This window comes from Beta vulgaris, chromosome 4, assembly GCF_026745355.1.
Source record: "Beta vulgaris subsp. vulgaris cultivar EL10 chromosome 4, EL10.2, whole genome shotgun sequence".
Lineage (NCBI taxonomy): Eukaryota > Viridiplantae > Streptophyta > Magnoliopsida > Caryophyllales > Amaranthaceae > Beta > Beta vulgaris.
Genome location: NC_079205.1, coordinates 8029917 through 8046994, shown reverse-complemented (window position 1 = coordinate 8046994; position 17078 = coordinate 8029917). Strand labels below are relative to the sequence as shown.

At 34.4% G+C, this 17078-nt stretch overlaps 1 protein-coding gene across 1 annotated transcript; it reads right to left on the bottom strand.

Moving 5' to 3' along the window:
- Positions 1-1123: 1123 nt before the first annotated feature.
- On the bottom strand, positions 1124-9711 carry LOC104907240 (vesicle-associated protein 4-1). The gene is made up of 7 exons (XM_010696136.4): positions 9238-9711; positions 7300-7370; positions 7041-7122; positions 6236-6354; positions 2590-2667; positions 2361-2480; positions 1124-1516 (listed from the first exon to the last, which is right to left on the bottom strand). Exons 1-7 carry the CDS (start codon positions 9533-9535, stop codon positions 1454-1456), a joined length of 831 nt encoding a protein of 276 aa, XP_010694438.1. The 5' UTR covers positions 9536-9711; the 3' UTR covers positions 1124-1453.
- Positions 9712-17078: the final 7367 nt, after the last annotated feature.

The window sequence follows — 17078 nt, the reverse complement described above, 5'->3', positions numbered from 1 at the left end:
AACATTAAATAAAGGACAAATTGTCCATCAAGATATAGGGAGCCACTTCCGGGGGATTTAGTGGTAAGTTAATTTAGTTGTTGATTTTTGGTTTGATTAGTTTTTTTTTGGTAAATAAGTAAGAATTGAATTATTAACAAATACCTAATACAACCTATCACTTTGTAAGGCAAAGCTCACTCATCTACAACAATCACAGCCTGTCTGGCCATTGAATTATAGGAATTTTAGACTTTACTTTATGCTTCACTATGTATTGACTTCCTGTACAACCTTTATAATACACTGGACTTGCAGGATCCATTATTCCATAGAGCATTGTTGCGTTCTTGCCATATCTTGTACAGCAGAGCAAGCAAGCTAGATATCATCACCTGATTCCTAAATTTACTTCCTCTACACATCAAGTTGACCTTTATTGATTTGATTAGTTTATTTATTGTAATTTTCATTTTTTAATTCTTGAATATTCATTCGTAATATTTGATATTATAAGGTTCATTTGTAATTGATTTAGTTCCTGAATTTTTATTTAATATAAATATTTTTTTATTCTAGATATAAAATGTTCTTAACTCAATATTAAATTATTTTGAATCTTTGTTGTTAATAATTTGTGATAAATCGATCAATTTTGTAATGTTGGTAAGACTTGCATTTGTAGTCTTGGTAATGTTAACCTAACATCACCGCATCTATTAAATTATTTGCCAATATGTTAACTGGTCCGATCATGGTACAAAATCGGATTAGTTAACTTACGTTACGGATTCAATTTTGGGCTCAAATCGGATCAGTTAATGTTTGACTGATTCAGTTCAAAACCAAATCAGTTAAATTTCCCTAACAGCTCTACTCCACCTCATTCCGACTCTTTTTCAGATGAGTAAAGCTCATTTTGACCAGATTATTTGACCTTTTTAATACAACAGTAAAATACTTTTCAATAATACTATTAATTTTTTTTTTCAATAATGAGTGGTCACTTGACCATCATTGCCAAGCATAACTCCGCGACGGCAGTGGTGGTGGCAATGATGGTGATTGTAGTGGTGCCCATGGTGGTCATGATGGTTAGAACAGTAAAAAAAAAGAAGTATCATTACCCAAAACAAAAAAAAAGTGTCAGTAAAATACAAGCAGCAAATAGTACTACATTACGACAATACATAAAAGTCCACATTATCCAATTCGAACTTTCGAAGTTCCCCAAACAAAATAATTCCAGCGAGGCCCCACCATAATATAGCAATTATTTCCATAAAAAAATGCAAAAAATCAATATTTACAACGACAAAAATAGGAACCCAGATTTTGATCACAAGTATCAACAACGGAAGTAGAACCAAAACAACCATAATGACTGTACACAACGATGCTTTACACTTGCAAGGATAGGATGGAAAAACATTGTCACACCAAAAGATGATACTTCCCAACAGAAATACTAACTTCACACCGATATATCCACTGCTTCACCCTGCTGCTGAGCCAGATATTTCTCTCTTCGCTCTTTCTGATGTTCAGGACGATAAAACAGTAGATTTTTTATTAACATTGAACACATTGAACGGAGAAGTGGATAACAATTATTTTCTTTGAAATTAAAAGAAATTAAACAACTAGTGATGAAGGGCGATAATTCATGTGTTATAACATTCAAGAGTGACATTTTCTTACGTAATCTTATTTTTGATGTCAAAAACCAGATGCTACACCTCCACGTAAATTCTCATTGCACGTTTATCGTCCATAGCAAGGATGGCTATTCATTTAAGTCTTTGGGTTGCACCACTAGATCTTCAACAACGTGGAAATTTCCATTCTCTACATAAATTGCTGGAATGTCTCTTAGCAAATATCTAATATCATAGATAATTGTTTACAGGATGTTCAGAAATTTGGAAGCTTACGTACTTTCCACAAGGTTTGGGACTAATTAGGCCACTATAAATATGGCCAATCATGGGAACAACTGCGGATCATTTTTCTGGTATTGATCCTAATAATCTGCACTTGTCTACTATCATCTGAAACTATGCATTAGGTTCATAGCTTGGTCTTACGTAAAGGGTCTGAGAGTTTATGGACTTCACACTGTTTAGCTATTTAGGACTAATTTGGTCGCTATTCATAGGGCCAATATAAACACAAGTGCACATCTTTTCTCATGTGGTTCGATTATACTTCAATAATTTGCATTTCTGTATTATCAACTAAAAGGATGGATCAGGTTGGTCCTGTGCAAAGGTTCTTACCTAGGCATTCTTTAAGAATAACAAAAACATATTTCGTTTTTATATTGTGTGTGTGGTGTTGGGCCAGGATCAAACAAATTCAAAGGAGAATTATGTACTCACCCATTCATCTATGACAAGACCTTCACCAACCACCTTTGGACCGTTATCTGTTGGAAGTTTCTTCCGTATTTCAACAGCAGCATCAGCTTCAGCCAATTGGCGTTCCAGCTTCTCCAGTGCCTAGCAAGAACATGAGATTTATTTCCAAAAGATTCATTCCCCAAAGGAGTTCAATGAAATTTTTTAGAAACTTAAAAGGCTTGGAGAGAAAATGCACATGCAAACTCACCGAACTAGGACGATCAGGATCCAAGAAAACTGCACGCAATACCCGCTCTATAGTGGCCTGGTCTCTTTGTTCATCAAACTGCGGGAACAAAGGAACGCTGAGAATATCGATAGGGGGTTGGCAATGTTAGATATGCCGCACATACAATTGTCTAATACTTAAGAAATTAGAGGTTACTCTTTAAAAGATCAGATTGAAAAAAGGCCAAAAATGCAAATTTAAGGTTAAAATCCATCAATGTGATTTTTTGTTGGGCCGCATAGGTGCCATCCCTTAACAAGCTGCTTTGGCGACTTCTCAACCTTTATCGCGAACGCCATCGCATTCACGATTTTCCGTGGTTGTTGCCCATAATAATATATAAAACGATAAATGAAAAATGCTTCTATACTTGATTGAAGGAGTAAAGTATGAAGCTTTTTCATTCATGAACCCTTTATGCTCTACTTCTCCTAAACCTCTATCCTCTCATTCTTCTTAACCCCATCTCAATGTGTCCAAGCTTGCCCCACATACATATTATAATTGATACCTTGGGATGGATGTAAGACTAAACAAATAGATTGTGTTGGTTGTAAGAGATGTGAAACCGCTTCTCTAACAGATTTTTTAAGCGTTCGAGTTTATTTATGGCGTGAAACAACTCAATTATGATCGATCTCAATGGATGCTTTATTCATGCCTGTTCGAAACGTGAATCATAGTATTCATTCTTATGGATCTAGGATAGGCCTTTATGTCCCTAGACCGTAAATGGACCTTTAAATCGGGATAGGATCCTATCCTACAACATCTTCCCCCCTTCAAAATTGGACGTGAAAGTTACCTCTCAAAGACCTTGAAACAACAACGATTAATTACTATTCCTAGAAAACAAGCTCGTATTTTATTTTTGTTACCTTAAACTTATGTTTCTATAATCAAGTCGAGCCCCGGACTGAATTGGGGGTAAACGCCGACGAAAAGATCACTTGGATTTAAAAATCTGCATCCTTCATTAGAATTTCACTAATTTCCTCAAATTCTGAACTAATTCCACGCCAATTTTCCCAGATTTCACCGACTTCACAATTAAATAATTGGGGCATCGTTTGGGTGAAAGTTGTTTGATGATGACCTCTTTACTGGTGTAGGTAAATAATGCAAAAGGTGGATTTGCATTGGAAGTGATAAATTCGATCATGGGAACATATTCAAGTTGCATTTTCTAACAAGCTAGTTGCGAATGATTGTCTAATATAACTATTCACTAGCTAAACACTCCTACTTTGCTGTTTTTAACTTCCATCACAAGTCAACTTTCAGCATACCACCATGTAATGCATTGTTTTATCCCACGATGTGATCCTACGAGCCCCTACATTGCACTCGATTGAACTCGATTGTCTCCAGATATGCAAACAATGGGTCAACTAAGAAGAAAAGAGGACTTATTGCAGTTCCTCTGCAAGTCTATGCTACATTGACTCTACATGTATGAATCAAATCTACGTGTCTAAATGTGCCTTAACGTATGTAATCTAACTAATATCTGCATTGAATCTTTGCCTAAATTAAAATGACCAGATATTCATTCAAGGGTACGAGTACAGAGATATATCTGGCAGAGGTAGTTTCAGAGAAACTGAGGGAACTATGTTAAACAAATAGCATTCTTTTATAGAACAAAACAGTTCTCATGCTTCCATCGATTTTCCCATTGACAATAATATAAAAATGCATCGACTTATGTTCCCTTTCTGGAGTTTGGGGAGGGGGGTTGATAAAGTGAGCAATTGAAAAATTATAAGTATCTCACATAACTGAACTCCATCCAGAAGTTGTATCGACACCCACATCAAAAATTGGCTTTAGAAACTGATCTTAGAAAGCATTCAACACTTTTGGTGAAAAAAAGATTTCATTACTCAATCATCTTATTGATAGCTTCAATTATAACTCTATACCACCTCTCTATCACTGTTTGCCATCAAGCACCCTGAAAGAACTATTATCATACAAGCCAAAAAGACTGTTTGGTTCATCCCGTATTAGCCTTTCCAAAATAAGAAATGACTGAGCTACTTATCTAAGGTCTAACAAGATTTGATAGTCTGAGTCACCTTATTAATAGACATTTGCAACAAGATAATCCCAAAACCTCGATTTTTTATGCAAATCAACTCATAAATTGAGGTCTCTTGTGGGAAAAAAAAATTGCTTCAACACACCCAATAACGCCCCAAGAAATAGGTGATCTGAGGCCAGGTGGCGCGTCACTGTAATTGGGACCAGTGAAATAAAACGATATAACAAATTATGACAATATATGGCACATAATCACTCTGGTCATTGAAGGTCTAAACTTACTTAGTAATGGATTTAATTCATGCTGCAACTACTTATGACATTACATGACACCATTTCAAGATACGAGTTGCTGAATCCATAAGCAACCTTGCAACCAAACCTCAAATCCTCAATCCCCACTAGGAAAGACCGAAAGAGTTCCAATATCCACATTCAGAGCCTACAATTCATCTCTTCTAGAGGAAATTCTAAAGTCCTTAATTCCCACTAGTAAAGGGTTTGGATATCTACATTCAGATCCCACAACTCGTCTCTTAGAGCATGGCCATTGGATGATCTATAGTCTAGATATGAGGAGAGAAGGAGAAAAACATAATAAAGAATTAGGAAAGAGAAAAAATTGGAGAGAGAAAGGGATGATACGATCTGATCAAAGGAGGATCGAAGCAAAAAGAAAAACTGGTAGGAAAGTTGAAAAAGGAAAGCCCAATGACACGCGTGAGAAGGAGTAAAAGAACATTCTGTTGGGCTCCCCCACATTGCTGACAATTTAGCCATCCAAAGGCCAATATCATTCCAATCCCATGGCTCACATTTAATCAGAATTTTGTAATGTTGTAAATTTTTTGCAACAATTTTTTTGAGCTATTAATTTATTTTAAAAAAATAAAAAATATACCAATGTTTATATTATTTTTTTTGTCTACAAATAGAGACCAATATTGAGTTACTTCCACAAATTTCATTTCCAATTAATTTTGTTATTAAAGTAATATTTATTTTCATTTAACATTTATCTCATCTCACAAAAATATATTTTCTTATAGAGATAAAATTTAGGATAGAGAACATATATAGTGCGGTATGGTAAAATGTAGGAGAGACAATGTGATGATCCAAAATGATAGATCATCCATTGGGGTAAACAAATGATGGTAAAATCAATAGTGGATCATGAATGAGGTGGAAGAGTGAGAAAGTAATAAATGAATTGATGATCCCAAATTTGGGATCATCCATTGGACATGCTCTTATAGATAACATTCTGACGCAAATGGGTCAGATATCTAATTCTCGACAAGATGATGTCAAATGAGTTTCAGGCTTTCAGCTTTTAGAAAAACACTCTCTGCTTTAATATGACATTTTCCCGCTGAAGAAATCAAAGAAGTTACCAAAGTTCCAAATTTTCTACTCCAGAAGGTGAGAGGTTTTCGAATAGAAAAGGTCATAAGTTGTAACTGGTACTACATAAAAAACCCCACTCAAGAAAATCACAAGAGAGTAAAATGCAAAATAAAAGAAGCAAAGTTAAAGCCAAATAAACTACCCCACAGGAAATGGGAGGGAACCTCACCAGCTCAGGTGCATATTCTGTTCCTTCTTTCACCTTTAGACTCATAATCTTAAATTTAACCTTTCTCTTGAGGTCTTGCATTTTGTCGTTGTTCTCTGGCTGCTCCATAAACTTAAAGACTGCGAAACTCAAAGCAAAATAAAAGGTTTTTCTGCGTAATGACCCTGTGTTTGCTCAGTAAATTCTAAGTTATAGCCTCAGTTTATGAAAACGTCATACAATATCCTGTGGTTTTAAAATTATACTTTCATTTTGAAATAAATGAAACGCTTCTCTATTTTATGTGAGAGATTTTTGAGAAAAGCGTTCCATTTACTTCAGAATGGAGGAAGTATAAATTTTATCCTTGATGTCAACTTTCTTCAAAAAACATTCTGTAGTGAATAATTATAAGCATTTCAAAAGATAAGTAAGCTTATTTAATCACTTTGATCTGATTGTTATGAGGTATTGGAAAATTTTCCTTCCAGAAAAAAAATATGCTGCAACAAAAATAATAGTGCAAAAGCTTTCCACCACCTGATAACAGTTCAGACGAAAGAGACTAGAAACATTTCACTAACAGAACTTGTTAACATTGAGTGACTGCAAGGATAACACTAATAGAATTTAAAACTACATGGATACTTTATAAACTTCTCTAAACGAAAGGATATAACATAGAATTTTTGAGAGCACAGGAACACTACGAGTAAAACCCCAAAAGAAAAAGAACCACAAAGCAGGTAAATCACACCAGGATAGCATGAAACTGAAAGAACTTTGTCACCAATGCAATAATAATAAAGGAGCCTGACGACAATACCAGTTGCAATAATACTCTCTCCAGGAGCAAGGATACCACCAGGCGGGCGCATATAGCAGCTTTTTGGTGCAGTTGTTTGGAACTGAGACAGAAAGGTAGTGCAGAATACACATTTCAGAGGTATCAAAGATTGACACACCCCATTTCAGAGGTAAAAATTGAGATCCCACATGTAGAAAAAAGATTACTATCAAAAACAGGTGTTCACACTTGCAAGTACAGAATTCAAACAGCCACAGAAATTAAAAAGAAGTGATACCTTGAAAGCTACATGGGATTTGCTAGTGTTTTTAATCCTAACTGCACTTTTGACTTGTTTACCTGGTTCATCTTCAAAATGTCACAAAACAAGTAACACATTAGACAATGAAGAACAGGAGAGTAGAAGTCATGTAATAATTTCCATAAACATAAAAGATCCTTTATCTTTGTCAAATTCCGTCCTAGCTACACAGGACTTGCTGGAATTCTTAATCCTCACTGCACTCATGACTTCTTTACCCAGTTCATCTTCAAACACCCACCAAACAGCAATACGTTAGACGATGGAAAACAGAAGCGGAAGGCCAAATCATGTATAATTTCCAAAAACATAAAGAGCTCATCTATCTTTGCAAATTTCATCCTCTCAGAAAGAAAGCACAATTCAAGTATTCAACTTACACTGACGACTGACCCAATACAGTACTATACAACAATAACAACAACAAATATACCGCATATGAGCTGGATTTCTCTTCCTTTTTTTTATTTTTCTACGTTACAAACTTCCAATATTATCATACTGATTCAATATTTCAATGCAGCGAAATTTCAAAAACCATTTATAACAATCAAATCCTAAATTTTATTTCAATATTTGCACACAAGTAAGATGACTAGATGAGCCAAATTCATTTCCTAAACAGATAAACCAAAATGGCAAGCTCCGCTGGGGAAAATCAAAATTAATGCTGCCTGCTGGACTAAAACTAAATCACCAACCTAATAGATCACTACAAACCTAAACTAAATCTTACAAGAAAATGCTCTACAAAACTAAACCTCGAAATATGTGGTAATATCTTTATGACTCCTAGACACCCGTGATCCATTCAAGCTATACCATCATTTAAGTATAGCACAAGGTCCTCTTTGAATCTGTTTTGTTTATACACTGATCAACTTTTACATACAGCAACTTAAGTGAAATGGAGTAACGTTCATTCCCAAATCCCATATAATTCAATGTACTTAGTACTAACAATCATAAACAGACTCGTAGGCCTCCAATTCTCTTTCTACATTACTCCAATGCAACAACCAAACTGAAATATAGACATAACAAACATCTGTAGATGCCTTGAAGAAGTTTACCTTTGATACATATTACTAGAGCTATATACTTCCTTGTTTATTCTACTTGCAATGCTTTGACTTTCACGCACTCTAGTATACTACTTCCATTCCTATCCAATCTACACGCTTTCCTTTTTTTCCCCATATCTTTTAATCTACGTTGATTTTTCTATTTTTTTTAACAGGTGTCGTCTACTTTCTCCTCTTGTTCCACCCATGTGGTCCACTTTTAAATTTAATAACCCATCTTAAAAGTCATAGGCCTTCAATTTTGGTTTCTACCAAACTCCAGAACAACAGATTAAAGCTAACATTCATCCTTAGATGCCATGGCCCATGGAAAAGTTTACCTTTGATAAATGTTTCTAGAGCTACATACCTCCTTTGTTCATTTTAATTGCAATGCTTTAAATTTCATGCACTCCAGTATACTACTTCCATTCCTATCTAATCTGTGCACGCTTTCCTTTTTAGTCCATATCTATATAAATCTATTAAAAGACGTTCCTACACCAGGAACTATGTCATGTAGCGCTCTACTCAAAGGTGTTTTACTTCATGTAATCCATGTACAATAAAAAAATAAAAATTGCAAAGTATAGGTTTTGATCTAGTGACCTTAACTTCATATATTAAAGTCCCAACCACTAAACGAAGTGATATTTAATGTTACCACTACTTAGTTTTCTAATCTATAGAGTGATTTTTTTCCTATGTTTGGTAACATGTCATCATCAACTCTCCTCTATTTCCACCCAGGTGGTCATAGCCCTTGAATTTTGGTTTCTACCGAACTCCAAAACAACAAATTAAGCTAACAAAATAAAAATCAACTGCAAAAGCAAACAAAGAAACTCACAATGAAAGTATAGATGATTAGGAGGATCAAGCCGAAGACGGCGTTTAGCTGGAAGCAACGAACGAGCAACGGCAGAAACCGAACTCGGTTTCGACCTCGTAACACCAGCACCTGCACCATATGCGCTTGCATCGTAATTAGAACGCAAATTATGGTTATTCTGGTGAAGTTGTTGAGTAGAAGAAGACGAAGAAGAAGTTTGATTGGAAGAATAAGACGATGATTGCCACAAATTACAAAGCTTCCATAGCTTCACTTCTGAAGAGTGTGACCTACTATGGCTAATTCTGCCAGACATTTCGCCGTTGATTCGAAGAAATTAGGGTTCCGGTGATCGGAAATTAGGAATCTCAACTTTCTCTCTCCTAATAATGAAGAAGTGATAATAAATTTTATAGAGTTGGAAATGAAGATAGGTAGGGAGTTGAAGTTTTATTGACTTTTTGATTTGATGTCCGTGTGGATCTTTCCAGGTTTTTTTGCCGTCAAACTTCTAATATTCTACTGTAATTTATTTATTTATCTCGTTTTTGGCTGGACTTTGATTTGAATTTTCTCTTTTTTTTTTTTTAGTCTTTAATAATTAATTTAAAATCTATAAGAATAATAAAAAATGAGTTGGAAAGAACCAATCAATAGGAGAAGAAATAATGTTTACTTATTGAAGAAGATAAACTAGGAATTTATATTCGATTGCTTATGTAGATGTCGTATGACTTTTTATTAATGAATTAATTTTACTATTTAAAAAAAAAAAAAAAACTAGGAATTTACATTAAGGGTCTATTTTTTTTTTAACTTATTTTTGTTTATTTGAGGTTACTAATTTTATTTACATTTATCTGAATTTATTAGACTTTATTAGTTTTAACTTGAACTAATCAATCTTTTTTGTACAAAGACAATGGGAAAAAAATTGTTGTGCGATTTTTGCTACGTTGCAGGCAAGTCTCTTGAAAAATATGGCGTTTTTAATTTTCTATCAAACAGTGAAGTTGAGGTGCGTGCAATAATGTAATTTGTGCACTGGCATGTAGGGCCTGGACGGTTGCCGCACACATGCGTCCATTGTAGGCTTTAGCTAGACTCGTTTCCACCTACACACTTTTGGATAGTCTTATACTTCCTTCATCCCAAAATAGATTGAATACTTTCTTTTTATATTTGTCCTAAATTAGATTGAATATTTTCATTTTTGACATGGTTTTGCTATTAATATATTAAGTTTTTTTACACTTTTTGGAGCCACACTCTACCTTTTATCAATAAAAAGTAACTCAAAATTCTCTCTACTTCCATAAAAAATACTCCACCAACTCCTAGCATATCTACTTTTTAAATGAGATAACATTGGATAACCAAACTACGACTTATCACCTTAAAATACATGTCCCGAAAAATATTTCAGATCTTTCTGGTACGGAGGGAATAGTTACACAAATTCTTGCTATTGTTCACTCATCACAAACAAGGGTGGATCTAGGAAATTTTAGGGGGGCTCGAATTGATGTATCGAAGGTACTTAATTGGATTCTGTATTTAATAAGGGTCTGAGTCTCAAGATTGCAATTAACGTTCAATAGGGTCTTGCCAGTTGTCATGCACATACTTCTGTCGTAGGCCCTGGCCAGACTCATTTCCACTACACTTTTGGATAATCTTATAGTTCCACAATTTTGTGCTACTCCTCCAATTACAAATAGGGGTGGATCTAGGATTTTAATCTTAAGGGTCCTCCAAAATTACTTACTGAATGTTCTCTAATTGAGGTATCGAAGGTACTTATTTAGGGTTCTCTATTTATTAAGGGCATGAGTGTCAAGATTTCAATTGACTCCAAATTATGTCTCATCTCTTTGATTTTAAGTATTATAATTTGTTTCTTGAGTTGATGGATTATTGATTGAGTGGACAAAAAAAAAAACATTTTATCATTACTTTACATTTTAAAATTAACATTCAACTTAAAATTTTATAATACACATAAAAATCACAAATTTTGATGATTTTAATTGGGAAACCTCGTGGTGGAGCGTCTGTCATGGACGCCTCCACCGATGGTGGAGTATCCATGGTGGACGCCTCTTCTTTATATATAAAAAAAAGAAATCAGTCTCCCAACTTCAATAAGGAAGCAACAAGCAACAATGACTAAGTAACTAACGACTATTTTACTTCAACTGAGATTTTTATTAAAATAAATAACATTTAATAATAACATAAGAAAGAGATTGCTACATGAAATAGTGCATATATAACATTAGGAATTCGTATCGATACTAACTTTATAGTGCATGCATACACAATAGAATACTTTCTCCGGCCTTTATTAGTTTACTCGTATTTTTTTTTGGGATTTTACTTATTAGTTTATCCCTTTCTTTTGTTTCTATTTTTAGAATGGGACTACTAACTTTTCATCACACATACATTTAACTCCAATATAAAATAATAGTTTTTCTTTCTTTGACCCGCAACATTATTTCTCTTGAAACTCTGTGAAAAAAAAAATTAAATTAATAAAGACCAGGGGAAGTACATAATTTGTGAGCTACTAGCCTACTAGACTTAAGAAACACTCCATATTAATCAGGCCCCCAGAAAATTAATTGGAGAAGAATGAACGCCTTTTGTTCTTCCTTTGATCGCCATTCCTTTCTCGCACTAGCTGAACTTTTGATTGTAGTTGCATCACAATGATCAACGTGACAATTTTGATTACCATGAAAATAATTATTGTTGGCAGTATTATGCTGTATAGACTTAAATGCTGCCTCAAACTTGCAATTTATTCTTCCATTACAACTCATCTCTATTTGGTTTTATTCTCTCAAGTTCAAATTGCCAAATTTTTGCTTGTTTTTTTTTTTTTTTTGCTTTGATGAATTTTCTGGGTCCAAATTGGTTTATATAAGATTACAAGGTAGGAGTATGTGATGTAGCACAAGCAATGGGCCTAGGAAACGGAGTAATGACTAATGAGGTATTGGTTTTCTGGATAAATCTGTGGTCATATATCTTTACTTGTGTTAAGTTAGGGTTGGTTATATATTGGCTGCTTTCTATATAATGGTTTTCTATTTGCCCCTGGTTTTGTCTAAAGTAGCTTTAGAATATTTTTTTCCATTAACTTGTTGTTTACTTCAAATAACTACCTTAAACAAACTATAATTAAGAGCATGTTCTCTTCGGCATAAAACAGCTAAACTGAACTGAACTGAACTGAACTTATCAAAGCTGAACTGAACTGAACTGAACTTATCGGAGCTGAACTGAACTGAACTGAACTTATCAGAGCTGAACTGAACTGAACTGAACTGATTTGAACTGAACTAATGAACTAACTGAATTGAATTGAATTAATTGAATTGAATTATATTACATTGAAATAAATTGAATGTAATAAATATATAAATAATATTTTAAACAATAATAATATGAATATTAAATAATAATTATAATGATAAGTAATAATAATGAATAATAATAATAATAGTAGTATTTTGGATATTTTATAATGATAGTTATAAATAAATAATATTAATAATCATAAATTAATAATAATAATAATTAATGATAGTAATGATAATTAATAATAATTATTTTATATTATTTGTATTAATATATTAATACTTGACGATGATATATAATAACAATAATATCTAAGAAGTAAATTAATATTACTATTTTAATAATTAGATTTAATAATTTAAAAATATTTAGTAATAAAAATAATGATTGGGTTGGACCGCGAAAATTACATCATAAACCGTCTTGACGCGATTTGATTGGTTTATGGGCTAAAAAAAGTGGGTTTATTTGTGCTTTGACCTAAACCATGTTCCTCCTAATAATAATAGTAATAATAATTAGTAAAGCTACAATAAAAAAAAATATAGAAACAACAACATAATAATAATAATATAATAATATATAATAATAATATACTTAATAGTAATGAATATAATTTAAATAATAATAATAGTAATTAGTAAAATAAATTATACCAACATAATAATAATAATATTTAACAAAATGGTTATAAAAGAATAGACTGAACTGAACTGAACTGAACTGATCTGAACTGAACTTATTGGAGCTGAACTGAACTGAACTGAACTTATTGGAGCTGAACTGAACTGAACTGAACTTATTAGAGCTGAACTGAACTGAACTGAACTGAAAATAAGCTGGGGAGAACAGGCCCTTAGGGCCTGTTCTCTTCGGCATAAAACAGCTGAACTGAACTGAACTGAATTGAACTGAACTGAATTGAACTGAACTGAATTGAACTGAACTGATCTGAACTGAACTGATCTGAACTGAACTGAACTGAATTGAACTGAACTGAACTGAACTGAAATGAATAGTGATATGTGAGAGTAAAAGTATTGTCAAGAGCTGAACTGAACTGAACTGAACTGGTCTGAACTGAACTGAACTGATCTGAACTGAACTGAATTGAACTGAACTGAACTGAACTGAACTGAATTGAACTGAACTGAACTGAATTGAACTGAACTGAACTGAACTGAACTGAAAATAAGCTGGGGAGAACAGGCCCTAAGTAATTATCTTATAAGAACTAATTTTTTTAAAAATTGCTTTCATATTATGAAATCAGTCAATAAGAACTAATTTTTTTAGAACTACTCCCTCTGTTTTTTTTTTTTTTATCTTTCTCACTTTCCTGTGCATATCTTCCAACGCACATTTTTGAACTTAAATATCTTCCAACGCACATTTTAGATTTTAGGGTTCTTTGATGTTTTAGGTTTTAGGGTTCTTTGATTTAGAATAAAAAATGTAGATTGTTGTCGTTGAGGTCATCTAGGACGATGAAGATGATTTCTTTGCTTAGTAGATTGAAGAGATTAGTTTCCACCATTGTTGGTTTTTGCTTTTTTATTTTTGACAGAGAGGATTGGGCGTGGTGGCTGGTGGTGGTGTCGGGTTGGTGGTGCAGAAGGGGGTTGGGTGGGTTGAGTGAAGAAGAGGGGGGTTGGATGGGTTGAGTTGAGGAGAGGGGGTTGTGTGGGTTGATTAATTAATTTGGTTTAGATTGATAGATGATAAACTAATTAAGTTGTTGAGGAAATTAAGTAATGAAATTTTTGTAAATAAAAGGAAAAAACTTTCCATTTTGAGCTATATTGCACTTATTTTGACATTTTCTAAAATGAAAAATATTGCACTTGTTTTGAAACGAAAGAAGTATATCTTATCATTTTATGGAGATACTTTTTTTCAGTTTATAGATCTTTAATGGATACCTAACTGACCATTTTTTAAAAGCTACCAATCAAATGGGGAAGGGTGCAAAACAACATGGAACTTTCCATCAAACAAAGTTGAATACAATGTATTAATTTAAGGAAATGCAACATAGTGAAGTTACTCATTCCTACTACATAATATGGATAGGAATTACTACGCCGTGCAAACAAGAGAAGAATCAGGCAATCAGTTTCCGCTGGTGGAATGCAAGAAACAAGCCATGAAGATCCATAGAAATGAGAAGAGTGAAAATGAGAGGATGAACAGAGCTACCCTAAAACTTGACTTTGAGAAACTCTCTCCAAGTTTCCCTTAATGCATGATTGTGCAGTTTCTATGACATATAATTCTGGCAAGAAAACTCAGAGTAGTGATCATGGAAACAGGAAGGAGAAAGTGAAAGGTCCATCATTTGATTCACATGCCTTAAGAACGAAACTAGTGGATGAGATTATGGAGATAGAGGCATTGGACTTTGGATTAGGGATTGGTGAAATGTTGACGCCAAAACCGTTGATTCATCAACTCCAACACACAACTGGAGATTCGGCAAAGCACATTTAGGAGGTTCTAGAGAGAAGGGCTCTCCCTTCTCTCTAGAATTTTCTCTGAATCCCCACCGTCCTCTTTTCAGTCCACTTTTCCACCGCCTCTCTCTCAGCCTTCTCACCGCCTTTCTACTTCGGTCCCTCCACCACTTAGCCTCCACCTTGTGCTCACCATCTGTCTACATCTATTTGCTCCTCCACCGACTACATCTATTGCCCAATTCGATGTCGCCAGACATCGAATCCGACCGCCGTCGATGGTGGCTCAGCAACTGATAAGAAGAGACCATGCCCAGATCTGAAGCGACTCATCCTTCAGACCGGGCTTGGCCCCGAAATTCTAAAAATCCACTCTACCGCCACCACCGACTTATCCTTGATCTTGTCGGTGCCGTGCTCGGTGGTTGATAGTCCGCCACTCATAGTCCCTACCACCAAAAGGACATGGACAACGTCCTTGTGTTCCAGATCTGGCGATTTGAAGCTGAAGCGAGTGAGCCGCCGCCTCAACCGCCTTGGGCTTGTTTCTTAGTTGCGAAATTTGATTGTAAAGCTTCCTTGAGAAGCTAGTGTTAGCTTTTCCTTTTCTTTTTTCTTTTTCTTGTACTTTAGATATCTAGTAGTCTCTCCCTGAGATAGGGATTCTACTAGTTTTAGGTTTCTGGTGGATAATTCCCTGAGATAGGGATCCACTAGTACCTCATGTACCCAAAAAAAAAAAAATATGCAGATTCGGCACACATTCATGATAATGCTGGAAAGTCTTCTCTTTCAGGTTAGCAATCAGGTAATCCTCCGATTTTGCAGCAGTTTAAGAATGTTAATGAAGAAGAAAACATTCAATGACCCTATGTCACCATTGCTCTTTGTGTTGTGTATGGAGTATTTGTCAAGAATTTTGACAAAAACACGAGTTAGAGCAGTTTTAGTATCACCCGCACATTTATGTTTTGCAGATGACTTAATACATACTCTGTTGTAAGGTTGAATTTGTGTCTGTTTACCTATTGCTAAGAGCCTTCAAGCTATTCTAAGATACATCTGGTTTGAAGGCTAATGTGAGCAAATATACAATGTATACATGTGGAATCGCTCTCACAAACACACAGATAGTTGATGCTTCATTTTTTTACTCAACATAACCTGCCTTTTAAGTATCTTGGTGTCCTCATATGTGCCAAGAAAATCTCTGTTGCTCCATGTGAAACTCTTATATAGAAAATGACAATGAGGGAGAAAATGACAATGAGAATCAGAGCTCAAGGAATTAGTCCTATAAAGCAAGAGTACAACTTATAATCTCTATGTTACTTAGTTTACACATGTATTAAGCTCTAGTTTTCATACTTCAAAAGAAAGCTTTGCAAGAAATAAGCAAGATTTGCAGAGCTTTCCTTTGGAGTGGACAATTATTGTCAAAAACATGGTGCAATTGCTTGTTGAGAGGTTATGTTTTCCAAAGTCAACTGGAGGACTTGACTTTAGAAAATGTGGAACTTTGGAACATTGCATTTCTTGGCAAATATGTCTGGGCTGTATCTACTAAGCAAGACAATGTATTGTTAAAATGGATAAGCTCAGTATATCCGAAAGAAGTAGATTGGTGGAATTATGCCTAAGTCAGGCACTAGTTGGTACTCGGGGAAAGTATGTGATGTTAAGGAGCAACTAAAGTTGGTGTCTACACAAGCTAAGATATGTAATATGAGTAGCTACTCTGTCAAAGCCGTACATGAGAAGTTGAATGGTGAACAACCTCGCGTGCTACATGGGATGGTGTGGAGTAGGTTGAATCTTCCAAACACAAGTTATTATCACTTAATTGTGCTTCATACAACAACATTTGTTATTCACATGTATATTTAGTGGTGGCAGTTTGAGACTCATTAGAAGATGGTTTAACATCAGCAATAATATTGAAGGCATGCATCAATTGATAAGAGGAATTCAGCACAGTAGAAGATCGAAAATTCAGAAACATGTTATATTAGCAGGTTTGTATTCCCTTTGTCTATG